At 54.3% G+C, this 19,419-nt stretch overlaps 7 protein-coding genes across 7 annotated transcripts; 6 read left to right on the top strand and 1 right to left on the bottom strand.

Annotated features, from left to right (window-relative positions):
- Positions 1–321: 321 nt before the first annotated feature.
- Positions 322–2,791, top strand: PG994_011965 (ubiquitin hydrolase CreB; the record flags this gene model as incomplete). Its single annotated transcript, XM_066863374.1, has 5 exons — positions 322–360; positions 404–598; positions 657–670; positions 731–2,169; positions 2,238–2,791. 5 exons carry the CDS (start codon positions 322–324, stop codon positions 2,789–2,791), a joined length of 2,241 nt encoding a protein of 746 aa, XP_066712484.1.
- A 580-nt stretch (positions 2,792–3,371) lies between these two features.
- Positions 3,372–3,784, bottom strand: PG994_011964 (uncharacterized protein; the record flags this gene model as incomplete). Its single annotated transcript, XM_066863373.1, has 3 exons — positions 3,372–3,415; positions 3,492–3,659; positions 3,757–3,784. 3 exons carry the CDS (start codon positions 3,782–3,784, stop codon positions 3,372–3,374), a joined length of 240 nt encoding a protein of 79 aa, XP_066712483.1.
- A 696-nt stretch (positions 3,785–4,480) lies between these two features.
- Positions 4,481–6,229, top strand: PG994_011963 (Alg9-like mannosyltransferase; the record flags this gene model as incomplete). Its single annotated transcript, XM_066863372.1, has 3 exons — positions 4,481–4,717; positions 4,741–4,957; positions 5,019–6,229. 3 exons carry the CDS (start codon positions 4,481–4,483, stop codon positions 6,227–6,229), a joined length of 1,665 nt encoding a protein of 554 aa, XP_066712482.1.
- Positions 6,230–8,560: 2,331 nt separating this feature from the next.
- PG994_011962 (uncharacterized protein) lies at positions 8,561–10,595 on the top strand (the record flags this gene model as incomplete). Its single annotated transcript, XM_066863371.1, has 4 exons — positions 8,561–8,708; positions 8,776–9,002; positions 9,023–9,703; positions 9,729–10,595. 4 exons carry the CDS (start codon positions 8,561–8,563, stop codon positions 10,593–10,595), a joined length of 1,923 nt encoding a protein of 640 aa, XP_066712481.1.
- Positions 10,596–10,848: 253 nt separating this feature from the next.
- PG994_011961 (uncharacterized protein) lies at positions 10,849–12,342 on the top strand (the record flags this gene model as incomplete). Its single annotated transcript, XM_066863370.1, is given in 3 exon segments — positions 10,849–11,729; positions 11,740–12,215; positions 12,272–12,342. 3 exon segments carry the CDS (start codon positions 10,849–10,851, stop codon positions 12,340–12,342), a joined length of 1,428 nt encoding a protein of 475 aa, XP_066712480.1.
- Positions 12,343–13,138: 796 nt separating this feature from the next.
- PG994_011960 (GNAT family acetyltransferase) lies at positions 13,139–13,812 on the top strand (the record flags this gene model as incomplete). The annotated part of the gene is made up of 2 exons (XM_066863369.1): positions 13,139–13,446; positions 13,506–13,812. 2 exons carry the CDS (start codon positions 13,139–13,141, stop codon positions 13,810–13,812), a joined length of 615 nt encoding a protein of 204 aa, XP_066712479.1.
- A 2,237-nt stretch (positions 13,813–16,049) lies between these two features.
- PG994_011959 (Minor extracellular protease vpr) lies at positions 16,050–18,991 on the top strand (the record flags this gene model as incomplete). The annotated part of the gene is given in 5 exon segments (XM_066863368.1): positions 16,050–16,511; positions 16,595–17,247; positions 17,264–18,473; positions 18,567–18,817; positions 18,901–18,991. The coding sequence occupies 5 exon segments, from the start codon at positions 16,050–16,052 to the stop codon at positions 18,989–18,991; spliced, it is 2,667 nt and encodes an 888-aa protein (XP_066712478.1).
- Positions 18,992–19,419: the final 428 nt, after the last annotated feature.

Raw genomic sequence — 19,419 nt, 5'->3', positions numbered from 1 at the left:
CAACTCTTGACCCAATCCAACACCCGGCAATACCAAGTCGCTCCTTATTCTTATGTTTTGGTATTGAATCGCATTATCTGCTCCCAATTGTACTTCTTTTGACCCAGTATACTACTTACCGTATATACCCTGCACCACTGTCATACTGCATACATACTGCGTACTCGACGTGACCTTCGAATGACGCTTTGCGACGGTGCAGCCGTGTCTTGACCTGCTGACACTTGCGCAACGCCTACTTGGCCGCCGGGGTCGAGCGCTGCCATTCTCCCTTCGCTCACCCCCCGACAAGACGCCTTCAATCGAGCCTCTGCCGACAACATGACGAGCCTCCTCAGCAGGTTTAAGACCGGCGCCGCCGTAAGTTTCCACAAGACACCTTGGCAACCAATCTTCGGACCAGATGGGCAGTCTCGATCCATCCCTCTCAGGCAGGCCTAACATGTCTTTGTTCCAGGGCGACGCCAAAGCTGCCGCCAAGGAGGCGCAAAAGAAGAAAGAAGAGCCGCCGCCCGAATTGACGCCGTTAGAGAAGATGCTGCAGAATGCTGGTCCCGTACGCGAAGATGGATCTGACAAGTTCTATGGTCTAGAAAATGTATGTCCCTCAAATGTCGGCGCACCTAGTCGCCTAATGCTAACGTCCTCTTTCGCAGTTTGGGAATACATGGTAAGCCTCCCAGCTTTATGAGTAGTGGCAGCAAGATGTTGGGTGCTGACCGAGTGATAGCTACTGCAATTCTATGGTCCAGGCCCTCTACTATACGACCGTCTTTCGAGAAAACGTGCTCAACTACCCACCTCTGTCACCGTCCGAAACTCCCGAAGGCTTTAAGCCAAAAGTCAATGTCGTTGTGCGGGCTCCTCTGGCCGAGAATGGAACAACAAACCAGGCAAACGGAAAGAAGACTCTGACTACAGCGGAAGCCCTGGCGCGGCGGAAACAGATCAACTCCGGTCAAGTAATACCGGCTACCCAACAAGGGATCAGGCCGGAGGATAAACCGGACACCCCGGAATACAAGAAAAAGCAGGCAATGCTCAAGGGCCCAATACTGGAGCTGGCGCAGGAGAACCCGGGTGCATACGGCATGGATGAGTGCACCTTCACCGGCTTACGAGACATATTCATGACTCTCGTAGAAGCGAATACTCGAACGGGTGTCTTGAGCCCCCAACGGTTTCTCGAGATATTTAAGCGCGATAACGAGATGTTCCGCAACTCCATGCACCAGGACGCTCACGAGTTTTATGGCCTTGTTCTGAACGATGTCATCTCCAATGTCGAGAGGAACGCGATGCGGTTAATGGAGCAAGAGACGAAACGCGCCAATGATGGGCTTTTGCAGTCGCTCGAGTCTGCGCTAAGTCATGCGGTCATGCCAACATCGAATGGGGTGAACTCGCCTGGTACTGGCTGGGTACATGACATCTTCGAAGGCGTATTAACGTCGGAGACCAAGTGCCTGACATGCGAGACTACGTCGCAGCGAGACGAGACATTCTTGGACTTATCCATCGACTTGGAGGAACATTCGTCGGTGACGTCGTGCTTACAGAAGTTCTCCGCCGAAGAAATGCTTTGCGAACGCAATAAGTTCCATTGCGACCACTGCGGGGGGTTGCAAGAGGCTGAAAAACGTATGAAGATAAAGCGGTTACCAAAGGTATTGGCCTTGCACCTGAAACGGTTCAAGTACACCGAGGACTATAGCCGACTTCAAAAGCTGTTCCACCGGGTCGTCTACCCTTACGAGCTCCGAATGTTTAACACAACAGAAGATGCTGAGGATCCGGATCGGCTTTACGAATTGTATGCCGTTATCGTGCATATCGGCGGAAATGCATACCATGGCCATTACGTCTCCGTCATCAAGACTGAGGATCGGGGCTGGCTATTGTTTGACGACGAGATGGTCGAGCCTGTGGACAAGCATTACGTCCGCAATTTCTTCGGCGATAAGCCTGGGATGGCGTGCGCATATGTTTTGTTATACCAAGAGACCACTTTCGAAAAGGTCCGCGCACAACAAGAAGCCGAAGGCCTCGAGGAAGTCCGCATAGCAAGCGAGAAGGCTAACGTGGCCACGGAAGAGAATGGACAGGGCGGGGTGACCAACGGCCTTACGCGACAAGTTTCGCAACCAAATGCTATCCCTACCGATGACCGTGAACTATTGGCGAAATTGGCTCATGCATCCACTGCCCCGGAATGGTCATCTCGTCTCCGCCTCCAGCGTTGCCTACCCTCCTTAACCAGGCCGAAGGCTCTAGCGCCCTGGCTCGATCACAGACAGCCAAGGCGGACCCCAAATCCAAAGAAGAAAGGAAGGAGGCCAAAGCGGCGGAAAAGGCGGCGGAAAAGGCCAGAAAAGCCGCCGAGAAGGATGAGCAGAAAGCCAAGGAGAAGCAACGAAAAGAACGGGAAACCCAGTTGCGGGAAGCTCGGAAAACCGAGGCTGAAAATCTCAAGAAGGCACTCGAGGAGAGTAAAAAGACTGCCGAAGAGGAACCCCCCAAGGCCAAAGAGGCATCAGGACCAAACATTCCCTCCGCCTCCGGAAGCATGGGGCTTCTGAACCGAACAAGGCAGGGAAGCAAGTCCATGTCCAGAAAGAGTCTCAATTTCCTCTCCAAAGACAAGTCGAAACGTGAGAACAGTGAAGGTCCAGCAGAACCGGCACAAAATGGCGAAGCAGTGAATGCCGAGAAGCCACCGCATACGCCCACGATCAAGGAGCGATTTAGCTTCAGTCTTGGCCGGAAGAAAAGCCATAATGTCTTGTCTTGAAGCAACAGCATAAACATACCGGAGTTTGGCATAGACGTTCCAGACATTCTGCATTGGGAGGGGCAGCGTGCACAAGCCGTTGTCATATATATATATATTCAAAAAGCGGAAGCGTGTTTTTCTATGATGGTCGATGTAGCACCATTTCGGCCAAGCGATTTGGATTATTGAGTAGCACACAGCAAGCGTAACAGCCTATAGCTTACTAGACTCGGATGCCTCGACTGAGCGATGGCCTGTTATGAAAACCAGCCCAGACTTTTAGTCACCCGTCTCTATTTGTCATTTCCCCCTGCTCGAGATATACAATTAGCCTGGTGGCTCATATCTTCAGGAATAAATCACTTGTCCCGACAATACGGTATTAAACATCCAGGTCGCCCATGTAGAAGCTTGCTGTAGTGAAGACACATAAACCGTTGATGGCGCTCCTAGACTTTTCTGCGGCCATATCTTCCCCCGAATAAACCGGAACGCCGAGCTCAACACCAACGCACCACCTACTTCGACCGTTTTTTTACCTTGACCTAACCTTCGTTTAAGACTTCATTGCTTCGTTCCTCTTCGCAGCGCGACTGCTTCAACCCAGGATTAGCTCGTAGAGAATAATCAGCGTATTGACCGCTATTAGCGGAACTGGAATCGAACAGTGGTTAGCATCTGTGTCCGGGCTAGAAGTCGAGAGGAAGAGATGGCCTACTCCGTGTGACCAGCCGCACGCTCGCGATGCCGTTGATCACCTTGGCCTTGGCACTCTGCGAGTCACCGGCGCCGAACGCGGGGTCGTAGGTCGAGGTCGACAGGTTGATGCGCGCGAGGAAGCGGTCTTCGGACAGGACCGCTATGGCGTTGAGGCAGAGGACGATGACTGTTCATGGTGTGCCGCACCCAGCGCGTTAGCGAGGTGAATGAAGGCGCCGATGCGGACGGGAGCTCTCGCCAGAGATGGGATATGGAAACCATACCGTAGAGGAAGTTGCCTAGGAGAAGCATCCTGAAAGAGTTTGGGGGAAGGGACACTCTTCTTAGCTCTGTGGGGTAAGAAGAGGGAGGGATGTTGTTCTTCTTAAATGCGAGGGTTGTTCGAAGCCGTCTAGGAAAGCTGGTGGTTGGTCGCGCTGGAGGTTGTCGTCGGATGTCAATGGTGCTGGCGCATTGGATTACGATTTGAAGGACGCTGGACGGAGATACGTAGTGCCAGTTTGCAGACACCTTGAACTTTAGGTCCCATCCAATTCAGCCCCAAAAGTGCCCCGGGCAGGTACAGTAGGTGCCAGGGGGAGAAGCAGTGGGGCGCGGCTTTGGGGTGCAGCAAGCTTGCTGATTGGCTCCTCCAGATTCCAGCATCCGGCATCTCTGTCTGTCTCAAGTCGTTGGTGGTTGGTAAATGCTGCTTCACTATCGGTTGAAGCAATGACATGAGAGCTATACGGATTTTCTACTTTATCTACATCAATTAACTAGGCTGTGAAGAACCTCACGTACACCTCTACTACGGCAATACTGGAAACAGTGCTCCAGCTAGGTAGACTGACGCTACGGAGTAGTTGCTGCCACATCAGCAACTGCATACCTTATCCTTAAATCCGATTGGCGCTTTCCTCCTATTCCATACTTCTATAGAATGCAGACTCGTCTTCCTTGCAGCTGGATACCCAGAATTCAACACGCTTTCTTCCGGGACTCAAGATGGGCAAAACCGGGGAGACGGTACTGGACGCCCTGTTGTCTTTGACCATTCCGGCACTGGTCAGCTTGCACCTCATCATCGCTCCCTACACCAAGGTCGAGGAGTCATTCAATATCCAGGCTACTCACGATGTATTGGTGTATGGGACACCAACAAGCGACGTTTATGACCGTCTCTCGGCTCGTTATGACCATTTCGACTTCCCAGGCGCCGTTCCCAGGACTTTCATCGGCCCTGTTCTTCTGCCGGCCTCTCACAGCCCTTCATTTACCTGGCAGGCTTCCGACATGCACAACTCATCGTGAGGGCCGTTCTAGGGCTTTCCAATGCTGCTGCTCTCCTGGTCTTCCGATTAAAAGTCGAGAAGGCCTTTGGCAAGCCAACTGCTCGGTGGTACACGCTGCTCCAGGCCAGCCAGTTCCACGTCTTGTTCTACGCCTCCAGAACCCTCCCGAATATGTTTGCGTTTGCGCTGAGTGAGTCTGCGGGTTCCCCTTCCATTCCCAGATAACGAGTAGAGCACTGACCAAGCTGTAGCCACGCTCGCATTCTCACAACTGGTGGGTGATCCCAGAGCCGTTTCGGCCGGACGCTGCCGTGTGGCTATTGGGTTTTTCACTTACGCCACGGCCGTCTTCCGGTCCGAACTGGCCATTCTGCTCACGACCACAACGCTGTATTTCCTCTTAATGGGATGTACGACAATCCGACGAGTCATACCCGCATTCCTCGGCTCTTTTGCTTTCTCTCTGTTTGCGTCGGTTCCCGTGGATTCTTACTTTTGGCAGAAACCCATCTGGCCTGAGCTATGGGGTTTCTATTACAACGCAGTCCTGGGTTCTTCGTCTGAATGGGGTGTCTCGCCGTGGCACTGGTATTTCACCAATGCTTTGCCCAAGATCATGATCAACCCCTTAACCTGGGCTTTTCTAATCCCCTACGCTCTGTTCAATCAATCAACGCGGCTGCCGGCTCAGTCGCTCACTCTCCCCAGCGTCTTGTTCATCGCCATCTACTCGATACAGCCTCACAAGGAAGCAAGATTCATATTCTATGTTGCGCCTCCCTTGACAGCGGCAGCAGCACTAGGAGCGAATTACATTTTCACCAGACGAGCAAAGTCGACGATCTACACAGTTGCATCGCTGGTTCTGGTCGGCTCCGTAACTATGTCCTTCGTTGGCAGTGCTGGCATGCTAATGCTCTCGTCCCTGAACTACCCCGGCGGCGAAGCACTGTCCCAGCTCCGTTCCGTCATTGATATGACCAGCCCTTCTCCTGATGTCAAAACTGTCACGGTGCACACGGATGTGCTATCTTGCATGACGGGCGTCACACTTTTCGGGCAGCTTGCTTACCCGAAGAAGACTCTGAACCCGGCATCGGACACTGTCTCCTTCGTTTTCGACAAGTCCGAGAAGCCGGCGATGCTGAAAGCCCCGGGCTTTTGGGGCAAATTCGACTACGTTCTGGTGGAGGACCCAAGCAGAGTCACGGGGAGTTGGGAGACAGTGGGTGTGGTCGAAGGCTTCGCCGGCGTTGAGTTGCTGAAACCGGGCGCTGAAGCGACAGGGGGCGACTTGGAATCCCGGAATGGGATCGTCTTGGGACGCGGTGCGCTGGTGAAGCGTGTTCGGGAAACAGTCAGAAAGCTTACGGGTGGGTGGTGGATTGGCCCCCGGATGGTGCCGAAGATTCAGATATTGAAAAGACTGAGAGCGGCTCCTCGTAAGGAGGTCACAGAGTAGACTCGCGTGATGCGTGGGGGGTAAAAGGAGAAATCACCCGATCCCAGTTGGTTTTGTACGTTATCAAAGATATGCATTCAATGTTGTCAATTGTAAACAACAAAACCTCAAAGATCATAACTCATAACTGCAGTAATGTACTCCGTAGAGGACAGTGAGATCTAACGAATACAAAGACCACCCCTTCGTTCAGCACTTGGGGTAGCATTGATCTGGCGTGACGTAACCTATATCTACCCATCTTATTGCATACCTACCCAATCTATCCAAGGGGCGCCTCGATGGCGGCGCCTCAGGTGCAGACACGTTTAAGCTGCATGCACATCAAAAAACAAACTCCCGGGATGCAGGCCCCCGTCCAGTCAGTTAGTCAGGACAACGTATAAGTAGGCTGCTTAGGTTAGGGTGATGATGCAATCAATTGCGCAGATCAAACCCATTTCAAGAGGCCTAATTTCTTAACTTTTCCAACAAGTGTATTTTCCCCCTTGAACTTGAAAAGCTGACCATATCACCGGAGTGATGAGTTTTCCGAAGTACCTAATGTAGGTAAGCATGTCGACATCCACCTCATCAACGGATAGCGACATCCTCCACTTACACGAAAACTCATCTAGCCCAGCACTGCAGAATGGAGAGATGAGGACTGAGAATGACTTGACTTCTCGGCGGAAACGCAGCCGAATTTAGAATGACAGGAATTGCCGGGCCTCGGGGTGGCAGCTTGCGCTCGTGTGATGGTGCCTGAGTGGAGGTGGAGGTGGCTCAGTTAATCAATGGTAACTCGTAAACTCTGTCTTCACTCCTGGCACCTGGCACTTATCCCTTGGTGGTCCCTGACTCCCCTGGTCCCCTCCTGGTCCCTGGTCCCTGGTCCCTGATGGAAGCTTTTATGACCCGAAATTTCCAGAGCGGGTCGGTTTCCAGGTCCTGAAACGCGTTGATCTCATGTGAGACCCTGAGAGACACAACTGGGAGAGAGGACTCACAGAGAGGGAGAAACAGAGAAAGCCATCTTCCATCCATCAATCCATTAAGCGAGCAATCAATTAGTCAAGAGTATTCGAGTCTGGTAGCACTGGCAGTACGCGGTACAGCATAACTGGTACCGGTATGGAGGCACGAGGAACATTGCCAAGTCGGTTTGCTCGCAGTCTGACTTGCAGCCCGACTCCGAGTTGGCCTCTAGTCTGGTCGTACTTTCTATACGATCAAGCAGCACAGCACAGCACACGTAGCATTGCATCTCTCTCTCTCCCTCTCACTGGCATTCGTTAAGGCTCATGGCATCGAATGTGTCGGCAGCCGTCACGGCCTTGGTGGCCAAGCTGTTCTGTTCTATCGATGCAATCTTACCTGGCATTGCTTTAGGCACACAGATCAACTGATGCTGATGACGAGGAGCGAGGGCCAAACATGAAATAGAAATATAACCCGGCTCTGGCCCCCCATCTAAATACATATCTCTCCAGTCTCCCTCGTCCATGTCCGTCAGGTCCTTTTCGTTTGATGATCCCGCCTACCTCCGTACTACTACTTGTACATCTGACATGTGGTGCCCGTCGTTATTATTAGTTACTTACCTAAGGTTAGTTGCTTCCCACTTTCTCCTGCCAACACCACCAACACCAGGCACACTCTCCCCTCCCATGTCCAGTCCCTCAATGAAGGGTGTGCCCACTTCCACCACTGACGATCTCGGGCGTCGCGTCGTCTCCGTCTGTCTCCCCATCTGGCATCAGCCATCCCATCCTATCCCACCCCATCTCCAACGGCTTACCACCACCAAACATACCCGTTCGTTCTGTTGCTGCACGTCTCACAACCTCCCGTGCAACTCGGCCCCCTTTCGAAAGCAGCAGTTGCCGTTGGCTGCCGTTCAGTTTAGTTGTTGATCTGGGTGGCCTCTCCCCTGCATATCTCCAATTCAACTTTCTTGTTCCTTCAATTCATTCCCTTCATACATACAATTGGAACTTCCTCATTTCCAGTCCATTTTACATTGGATATTAATTACCCCGCCAAATAAAGCCAAACGCTAGACGCATAGAACAAAGCCCAATTCCCAAAACTCCCGCGCCGACGCAGACCAACCCTGGACTTGCATTCGGACTTGGACTCGGAAACCCAAGCCTGCACCGATCTGGCTGGACTGTTTGTCTATTTGAACAAAACTGACTTGGCAGGCAAAGCAGTCGCAGGCATTTCCTGTCTCGTCTGCCTTTAATGTTCTGCCCCACCCTCATTCGCCATTGACGACAATAGCTTCCCCCCAAAAACTCCTCGATCGTTTGCGTGGTCTTCGACAGCTTCGACACACCATCCACCACCATGGAGAACGATCCGCCCCTCGAAGGTCGCCATTCGCGAACGAATCGACTCATGGGCAAATTCTTCGGAGGCGAGAGGAAGGCCGAAAAACAAAGGGAACGCCAATATCGCACCGAGCAGAGCGCCAACGACATTTCAGCCTTCCTAGGTGGCAATGGGGACAGATTGGCCGTCACACACCCGCCCCCCCTCCGCCTGCGCAAGGCCACCGCGAGTACGACCGTCAACAACCGATGCTGGCATTAGACACGAGCCGGGCGACGAGATATCCGCAAGCAACCGGCATGGATGCCGGGGCCGACCACAACAACAACAGAACCCGTCATACCGTGCACGCTCGCACAGCCCACCGCACGCCAGGAAGAGCAAGGGGCTCGCGGTTCGCTTCGTGGACAGCTACCCCGAGATCATCGGCGAGGGAGGTGACGAATGCTCCACCGTGGTCGCCGAGATTGGGAACAGGAAGCGGTCCAAGTCCGCCCCGTCTCTTCGCCCATACCGCCTACGAAGCAGGGCCACGAGTACGCAAGGCAGGTTGGTGCATTCCAGGAGGTGAAGCCGAACCCAGGTCCCGAGGATGGCTTTATTCCTGGTCCTATACGGAGAACGCAGACTGGGTTCGTGTCGCAGAGCGACATAGCTCAAGAGGATGCGAGAACGGCCCCTGAACCCCCGCAGCCCAGGACGATACCTGCGGGCGAGCCGGTGCGAACTAGGTTCCTGGGCACATCCGAGAGCAAAGACGAGAACAGACGATCATTCATCGAGGTCCAACAACAGGAGCAAAGGCAGGCCGAAGGAATGGCTTTCGCCGAAGCTTTGAGAAGTGCAAGCACCAGCGCGTCCTCGCATCACGAATGGGATGATGAAGTGCCCAGTTCATCCCCTGAAATCACGCCGCGGAAGCCCCAGCGAAGCCATGCTTCCCCCGTTGTGGTGCAGGACCCGACGGTCCCTGAAACACCACCTTTACCGTGCTCAGTCGCAAAGGACGGGGTCGATTGGAGGATCTGCCGATCACGAACGGCCGCCTATGCGAGCACAATCTACGAGAACCCACCTGCCGCCACTGATGCAGCAACCAGAAGGCATGGCGTGGCAATCACCGCCGCAACTCCCCCCTCCGCGCAACCCTGCCCGCAGGTCTCCTCTCCCAGACACACCACAGGCCTCAGCAGCCTCTCCAAGAGCCGGTTCGCCCATGACTCGTACTCAATTGCCTGCCCAACAGGCTGGTTCGGATTTCATGAACCAACTCGCCCGGTCTCTGCGGCCCACGTCGCCCGATGAGTTACGTCTGAATACGTCGAACGTGAACCAGAGTCCCGTGTCTCAACAAGCAGCCTCTCTCTATTCGACTTCCGATCTTTCTCATCAACCTACGCCTATTACTCAGAACCCAGCGGACAGATTAGACAGGATGCTCTCTAACTCTACTAATTCTAACCGATCACCTGAGAGGGTTAATCGAACTGCGGTCACGGCCGACGAGGCATTTGACGAGTTTGTTGCACGAACTAAACATTTGTATGAACTCTTCAGATTACACGCCGAGCAATTCAAGCCTCTAGGGTCATGTCGACCGGATGACTTGACTCGAGCAGCTCTCTGGTGGTTCATTAAGGGCCGCATGGGAGTCGAATCAGCGGTCCGGAATCGTGCGTCGGAGCCGGACGAGACGAAGGCTCTCATGGGGAGATATCAGGCCTTCACCGACCTGACCAAGGCATACTGGCTGACGGAATTGGCACTGCCAGAGATCGCAGAGGGGAAGTTCAGCCCGGTAGATGGTGAATTCGGCGAGGTCAGACAAGCCATCAAGGCAGCAGCCACGAAATTAGCTGGATCGATGAAGAGGAACGGATTGATGCCTCCCGATGAACCATTCATGCCACAAATGATGGACAAATCAATATGGGTCGAATACCCCGTTTTGAGCCAAGATATTACGGCATTGTTGAACAGCAACTGGGGTTCTCTGCTGAATGCGAATAACCAAGCTCGCCAGATCGGTGCTCTGGAAGCTCTCCCCTAGGTGACAACCCGCAGATGTTCAACTATGGTCGGGTTCCAGTGGACGTGTACCTGATGGAGCAGGGAATGGAGTCAAACCAAACCCATTTTTCCTGCATGCTCTCCATCAACCGACCGGTCAAGGACTCCCAGCTTGTTTTCACCATAGCCAGCCAAAACGGCGCCGTGACGCTTCGCATCCAGTCGGATGAAACCGCCGGGCCTTGCTGGGAGAATCTACGTTGGAGGGCCAAGCTAATTCGCTAGAACTAAAGATGCCGCGAGGGTTCATGGCAGCGATACAATGTTCCAAGCAGGATTTTCGCATGTTATGGAACATCTACGACTTTGGTTCCAAGGTTCAGTCGTATCTCTACCCCCGACAGGACGAAACGATTGCATTCAGGACGCAGCTTCGCGGTTTCCACTACTTCGATGCCGATCCCAACTCGAGAAATTTCCCGAAGGAAGCTGTGGGGCAGTGTGAAGTCGGGTTGTACGAGAAGCTTCTCAAGGAAGGAAGCCCGACAGGCCCACGCACATTCCACAGAGGGTACCGGCTAGCCGTCGTTACGGGTCCGAGGATCAGGACGCTCAGCGGGGTTACCCATTTCTACTCGCCGCAGATGCCCATCCAATATGCGTACCTGCGCGGGGACCAACGGGAGCCCATGTTGCAGCTCGCCTTCAAAGACGGTAAGACCAAGTGCCGCATGGTGCTCTCGTTCAACGACGAGGGCGAGCGTGAGAAGTTTTTGACCCTGCTGAAGGGCAGCTATGTCCATAACGATGAAGAAGTAGTTGCCGAAGTAGCACTTCAGGGCCACAGCATCAGTCAAGGGCTCGCAGACGTGAAAGGCGGGTTCCCAGCCCTGCAGCGGCTGCCCTGGCAGGTTGCGCGCATCATCAATGACAAGTATGCGGGTGATGCCCCTCCTACGGTTTTAGCGGAGAAGCTGCGCCTGGAGGTTACCTCGGTAGATGGCCAGGGCGCCCCCGTGGGTACCATCACCGACAGGATAAATATGGCTCCCGGAGAATTCAAGGTTCGGTTGGGCACCAAGGACTTCTTGACAGTACACATCCTGCGCCATCCGCAATCTGACATGACTGTGTCGGTTCTTGATCGGCCAGGCCTGGCAGATGCTCCCCGGGAGTTCGCCCAGGTACAAGACGCCGTCAGCCGATCACAGACTGTCCGGCACGTACCGGTTTTCCAGTTTCAAGGACTTGCATGCGTTTGAAGCTGGCGTGACCGGATACACTGTGCTCTTCGACGGAGCAGCCGCATCGCTCAACATCTCGCGTCGCCGCATGGTGGTCCCTGTCTACAAAAAGTGGGAGTCCGGCACGGCCCGCATCCAAGTCGTGCAACAAGAAAAGACGATTCAGCTGCTGGCTTTCTTCGAGGATTGGCATCACGGTCAGGCCATGGGCTTTGTTCTGAAGGGAACCGACGTGTATGAGGTGTTTGGAAAGGGAAACAAGGCGGGCCTCAAATTGGTGGACGCCAAATTCCCGTTGCCCAAGGTGCCAGAAGAGGGCCGCGACAAGACGGACGACATGGCATTCGTGTCTTTGGACATGCCCGACTACGCCGGTGAACATGACGACATTAGTATAGTATTTGATGACGAAGGCGGTAAGTTTTTGGAACCCTCTTTGAAATTTGCCTTGGCCTTGCTAACGAAAAGACAGAACGCGACAGACTGATCACAGTCTTACCTGCTGCCGTGAAGGGATCGCGGCTGAGCAGAGCAGGGAAATAAAGCTGAGTGAACGGGCCAGGCCCTCAGAAAGTACTATATGAAGGAATGAGACCACGAACAAGTATATGTGCGACAACAAACCCCGCGACCTATCTAGCTATTTAGATGGGCGACGGTTATATTTCCCCCATGAGAGATTGAAATGGGCGCGCGATCTGTTTCTGCATTGATATGAGACTTGCAGTCACACACACAGAGAGAGAGAGAGAGGGAGAGAGAGACAGTTTCACGGGCGAGTCGGGCGAAAAGTCTTCAGTTCACGTGTGCCATATAGATACCCCTAGCGGTAGAGGAAGTTAGAGACCGAAGAGAATGGAGATATCCATAACAACCAACAACGCAAATTACTTGGAGTGTTCAGCCTACTACTAAGTAGACGGCCTTGCTCATCGCCCTTCCGACTTAGTGACATTGATAACAGCCGGTGTCCATGATTGCCGTGCCCCATTTCAAGCCCGCGCCTTTACAGCGTGGGCTCCAGCCGGTCTCGGATGCGCCTCCGAAGCTGGGGGCCGGCCGATACCGGCAAACATGAATCATCCGGCTCGCTGGACTTCAATGCAGACAACGCAATAGGTTTATAGGGCTACCGACGCAAGTTGCAACCCCCATCTTTTCCGCCAATACCGTCAACACGGCCCTTCTGCATAGAAGAAGCCGGACCCATTCACTGCCGCGATATCAAAGTGGGGCTGTCGTTAGCCTCCGTGACTCTTCTTCCGGAAAGACAGGCAGACACAAGTCATGATTGATTAAACGCACGCACACACGCTCTTAGGACACACCAACAAACACTATGGCCGCAGGAGGCAATCAGACCTTGAGCAACCCCACCATCCCCGACGGGTTTGAGATCGTCCACGTCGGCGCCGACGATCCGCACCGCGTCGCGGCCGTGGCCCGCCTGTTCGCGGCGTACACGGACTCCCTCAGCATCGACCTCGCGTACCAAAACTACGCCGCGGAGCTCGCGGGGCTGCCGGGCAAGTACGGGCCGCCGGATGGCGTGCTTCTCCTGCTGATGCGCAACCGCAGCCGCAGCACTCTCGACGACACCGAGGCGAAGGAGGGACATGAGAGGGAGGGGGGAAGACCGCAGAAGCCGTAGGGTGTGTGGCGCTGCGAGCCCTACCCGACGTTGTTGATGACGGCGGCAGCTCGAGGAGAAAGAGACGAAGGGCTGAGATCAAACGCCTCTACGTCGACCCGGCGGCGCGCGGACACGGGCTGGGCGGCGCGCTGTTCGCGGCGGTGCTGGCCGAGGCCCGCGCCAAGGGCTACGACGAGGTCGTGCTCGATACGCTGGCGCACATGGCGGAGGCGCGGCGCATGTACGAGCGGGAGGGCTTTCGGACGCTGGGGGAGCCGTACTATGAGGTTGCTGGGGGTGGTGGGTCGGTCGACGGCGGCGGCGAGGGAAAGCTGCAGCGGTACCCGGAGGGGATGGTGTTTTATCGGTTGGAGTTGTGAGGAGGGAGAAGATAGGCATATTATATAGCATAGGTGCGTACTTAATTCAGCTTATTAGCTGGCCTACTTTACTTATATCGCTGTCTATCTCTTTATGTGCCTGCCATTGACACCGTCACTCCTTGGAGCAGTACTAGATTGTAAAGGGGTACTTACTTCGAATCCCGTATAATCTGCTTCATGGCTCACTACCTTTACTCGACAGATCAACCCAGTGATGCCCTTCTTGTGGTGTTATAGGGAATGACAACTAATATCGTTCTGCCATAGATAACCTACAGGTTTCTCAGCCAATCATGCCCAGCAGTGCTATATACCCAATGAATCACCGAGCCCCGTGGGATGCGGCACTTGTTCCAAGAAGCGGAGGCCTGTCGCCGTCACTACAAACGCGAGCTGCCGCTTCCATCCGAGTATCTGCACAAGGTCCAACGGTAATTAACCTGCTCTTTATCCCAGCTACATAGACGGCTAGGACGACCTTGGTATTAGCACGCCAGACCACGAGAGGTGGCTCTTCAGGAAGACAGTGCATTGCCCGCCACACGTCACCACCGGCTACACTGCTCAGTATAATGTGACCCCGAAAGGACCGTGTAGGCGGTATTCCTATGGTAACGCTTCCAAATGAGACCACTGGACTTGGGAGCATCCAAACAAGTACTATGTCCAGAAACTATTCAACGTCAGCAAGAATATACCTGATCATACCTTTTCGTAAGTTCTCGAGCCCTACTGGGTTGATTCGTTGGCATCAAACTTCTATCTCCCTGGTTTCTCTGAGGCATCTTGTGATGCAGGAATATTGATATTTTATGCAGTACTGCAGCAGCTTGGTACAGGAATTGGTCTCTTCTTGGAGCAACTTCCTACCCCTTCTTCATCGTAATGGCCGAATAACTGGGTTGGTGCCCAATCCACCTCAGATCACCGTAGTTGCTAGGCTTCCTAATGATTTGACAAGTGAAGCGGGGGACGAAAGAGCTGGAGAAACAACGCCAGGGATAGAATTTCTTTCTATAGGGAACATGATATAATAAAACTTGATTCAGATGTCTTCTAGAGGGAGAGAGGGAAAGGCAAACAGGCGTATTGGCATCTTGGTCTTATAGCACCAGCGCCAGTAGCTGGAATTTGTATATATAAGTAGATATCCCAACCTAGAGTATACCAAAGTTTGTGCATGTTTCTCATCTTGCCAGAAATACCAGCCTCTCCTTCGCACCACAGCCGCCCTCTATATACACAATGCTAAACACTAGTTATGACTTGCCTCGCTACAACGAAGTCTGTTCTTCTTGTCTTTGGCTGCTTCCTACGAATGAGGTTATTTTATGTAAATGGCGATAAACGGAGTATGGAACGAGAAAAATACTCTTTACAGGGACTATATAGAAAGAGCTGCCTAATTGCATAATGTTTATAATCCCTAGACCTGCTCCCACGCGAAGTTCATATATTGTCTGTTTGTATACCGATACCCCTAATCGAGCGTTGTGTGGATATGACTCGACATGCCAAGCCTGTTGGGCATAAAAAGGTTATGTGGTGAGCGCGTTGTTGTGTTTACTTTGCTTTGCCGCCGTTTATCAGGATTCCTTCCAGCATCCCGATCCCGTTTAACCGGGGTAATTGGGGCTTTCTCCCTTGCCGGTGATAACACTTTGTTTATTGCACACAATTAACTACATTAATGTTGTACAAATAGGTTCGGCTACCTGCCCCGATGCTACGATGGAATGCAGCAGATAAGCCTATCCTATTACGCCAAGCCTGCAGACCGCATGCCAAGGGAGCTAGGCCAGGACCACGGTTACTCAAGACGGAAGGTGTAGTAGCATCGAGAGGGCTTCGTGAACCGGTGGCGTGGGTTATGGCAGGCCTGCTAGACCTGCTAGACCCGACACAGCAGCTGCAGTTGGAAGGTTCACTGTCCTCCGATATTGGGGCTCTTGGGGGGGGGGGGCTCTTGGCGCACTGAGATGAGGACGCATGATACGACAATTCATCCCATCTCGCCCGTGCTTGCCGTCTAGATGCAGGGAAGCGGTAGGTGCATGTGCTGTGCCTGCATATCCTAAATTTCCGGAGATGACTACGTATATCGCCTGGCCGCTCCTCCTCGACGTCGCCTGTCAACGTGGCTCTCCATCCACGCAGCTCGTCCATAGTGTTGCTCCCTCTCATTTGGTCCTTGTATCGGCTATTGTTGAGTGACACCGTCTTACCTGCCCACGATGCGTTCCCTTAGCCTCAATGCCGTGGCCGGCCTCGTGGTAGGCGCCGCCGTCGCCGTCGACAGCGCGCTCGCCCAGGCCGCCCGGCCGAACGAGTACATCATCGAGTATGCCACGGGCGCCCGCAACGCGCTGCGGGCGCGTGACAGCCTCGCCAGCAAGGGCGGCATCCGCGTGCGCAAGTCCTTCAACAGCGCCATCTTCTCGGGCGCCAGCATCGAGACCGAGACCTTTGACTTCGACGGCCTCGGCGCCCTGCCCGAGGTCGCCCGCGTCTGGCGCAATAACATTGTCACCCTCGACCCCATGGCCCGCCAGGCCGAGCGCGTCGAGGCCAGCAAGGCCCTTGACTACGTCGTCCACAACTCCACCGGCGTCGCCAAGCTGCACACGGCCGGCGTGCTCGGCGAGGGCGCGCTCGTCGGCATCGTCGACACGGGCGTCTGGTGGGAACACCCAGCGGTGAGTATTTCGCTCTATCCCCTTGTGATCGGGATTGTGTACTGTACAATTATGCTGACGACTCACTGGTATGTGGTATATAGCTGGGTGGTTGCATCGGGCCCGAATGCAAAGTCACTGGTGGTTACGATTTGGTGGGTGACATCCACTGGCGGCCTGGCCTGGAGAAGCACCCAGACGAGGATCCCAAAGATAACGGCGGTCATGGTACCCACGTCGCGGGCATTGTGGCCGGCGAGAACGAATACTGGAGCGGTGTAGCGCCTAAATCCAACATTCGCATGTACAAGGTCTTCTCCGATGCCGATGGTCCTGAATCAGACGATGCGACGGTCATTGAGGGTTTCCTCATGGCTGCCGAGGACGGCGTGGATATCATCACTTGCAGCATTGGTAACTTCAACGGGTGGCCCCACAACGCCTGGGCCGTCGTCGCCGACCGGCTGGTCGACGAGGGCATCTTCGTTTCCATCTCGGCTGGCAACGAGGGTTCTGCTGGTCCGTTCTTTGGCAGCACCGGCGCCTCGGGCAAAAACGTGCTAGCTGTTGCATCCATTGCATCAGACAAGCTGCCGGTCAAGACCTGGACCGCCATCTACAGCACTAACGAGGGCCCTAGCACCAACGAATCCGAGGCATACCTTCCTGCAGGTGGAATCTTCCCATCTGCGGCGTCCGGATTTCAGATTGTTCCGCTCAACCTGGACACCACTGTGGTTGATGATGCCTGCGAGCCGTATCCCTCTCGATAGCCCAAGACTTGAGAACGTCATCCCAATCGTAAAGCGCGGCACCTGCAACTTCACCCAGAAGGTCGCGAACTTGGCTGCTCTTGGAGCCAAGTACGTGCTCATCTACAACAACGCCGGTGTCATCATTGAACCTCAGACAATTGATGGTGTTCGGGCCGCCATGATCTCGGCTGATCTGGGTGCCAAGATCATTGAGACGGTCAAGGCTGGCGGCAACGTGACAGCCGACTTCACGAGCGATTCGGAAATTCCTTCTTTCGTAGACTGGGCAGCCGGTGGAAAGGCGAGCGAATTCACTACATGGGGTGCCGAGTACGACCTGACGGTCAAGCCTGATGTTGGCGCCCCCGGCGGCAAGATCTACAGCACATACCTCGACAACACATACTCCATTCTCTCCGGCACCTCCATGGCCTGCCCCTACATCGCCGGTGTTGCAGCTCTATGGGTCAGCCAGTTCGGAGGCCGCGCCGCCCACGGAAAGGAATGGGCACGCGCTCTCGGCCGCCGCATCATTAGCAGCGGTCAGGCGCTCCCATGGTACGACGGTGTCAACACCGACTACGACTTCACGGCGCCCGTCGAGCAGGTCGGCACCGGCCTCGTCGACGCCTGGAAGGTGCTCAACTACGACACGCAGCTCGAGTTCGACACCATGGGCCTGAACGACACGCACTACTTCAACCGCTACCACAAGGTGGAGCTGACCAACAACGGCAAGGAGAACATTGTCTACACCTTCTCGCACGCACCCGCGGCCGGCTTCGAGACGTACGAGTGCGCCGCAGCCGACGACTGCCGCATCACGCCGTACGCGAACCTCAAGGCCATCAAGCTCGACGCCATCGTGACGCGCCTGCCGGAGCCCTTCACCCTCAAGCCCGGCGAGAGCAAGCTGGTCGAGGTCCACTTCGACAACCCGGACCAGCTCGGCTGGAACGCGGCCGCGCTGCCGGCCTACAGCGGCAGCATCCGCATCAAGGGCAGCAACGGCGAGGAGCTTTCGGTCCCCTACTTCGGCCTCGGCGCCAACCTTAAGGAGGTCATCTCGCCCATCTTCCGCAAGGACTACCCCGTCGCCGTCTCGGGTGCCGACAACGCGTCCATCGCCGACAAATCAAGCTACTCCTTCGACTTCAGCGACGAGGCCCTCGATTTCCCGCGCATCACGGCCCGTCTCAAGTGGGGATCCGCCCAAATTCGATGGGATGTAAGTTCTTAGCCTCTACCTATTGATTCCTTGAAAACGCGTTGTAGCATTTGGAGTGAAAGAGGTTGCTTTACTGACAGTGCACACGCGCAGATCTTCGAGGAGAGCTGGACCGAGCGCGACTGGCAGTGGCCCCTGAAGGTCGGCGAGAACGGTTACGTCGGCACGGTGCACGGCATCGACAAGTCGACGGGCTCAGTCGACTACCCCAACATCACCGTCACCTTCCCCGTCACCTGGGCCCACCGCAACGCCGACGAGGCCGAGCTGCAGCTCAACCATGAGTACTGGTGGCCCGAGGGCAAGCTTGGCAACGGCGAGAAGATCAAGCCGGGCAACTACAGGTGAGTTAACCAACCATAACCCCATTTCCACCCTTTCACTGTACGTGTGGAACTGCGCTGACCTTGGTTTCCCCTATTTCTAGCATGCGCTTTGCTGCCTTAAACCCCTTTGGTGTTCCCGAGAATGGCAACCAGTGGAGCGTCTTCAATACGCCCAAGATTACTGTACTGTAAAAACTACCACTACTGTATACTTACTTATCAGCTTAATTCTTATGACGACCTAAGAAACTCGGTTACAATAATCTTCTATGTAGAATTGATCTACAGTTCTTCGATATTAAATGTGTGTATGTGAAAGTTAATCAGTCCCCCGGCCTGTATTATTCCTCTATATACTGTCGTCTGAACCATATGAGAGATCAGGGCTAGTTCAAACGGCCTTCCTTCTGTTAAATACAACGATTGCAGGTAATAATTCAGTATGACCTGGCTTCCCCTCCGTCATCGTAAAAAATACAACGCAGAAGTCCCTACCTACTGTGTCACAGATACAGTCACCTAGTTACATTCATCCGCCGGGTCTCAACTGACACTACATAAATAGACACTGTTACTGCATCTGGCCCCATTACCCAGAGTTTGTTATCTTTGTTCCTCAT

This window comes from Apiospora phragmitis (assembly GCF_038363925.1).
Source record: "Apiospora phragmitis strain CBS 135458 chromosome Unknown utg000010l:1.0-9815664.0:1.0-9183399.0, whole genome shotgun sequence".
Taxonomy (NCBI): Eukaryota; Fungi; Ascomycota; class Sordariomycetes; order Amphisphaeriales; family Apiosporaceae; genus Apiospora; species Apiospora phragmitis.
Note: the sequence above shows the minus strand (reverse complement) of the source record. Positions and strands in the feature narration are given on the sequence as shown.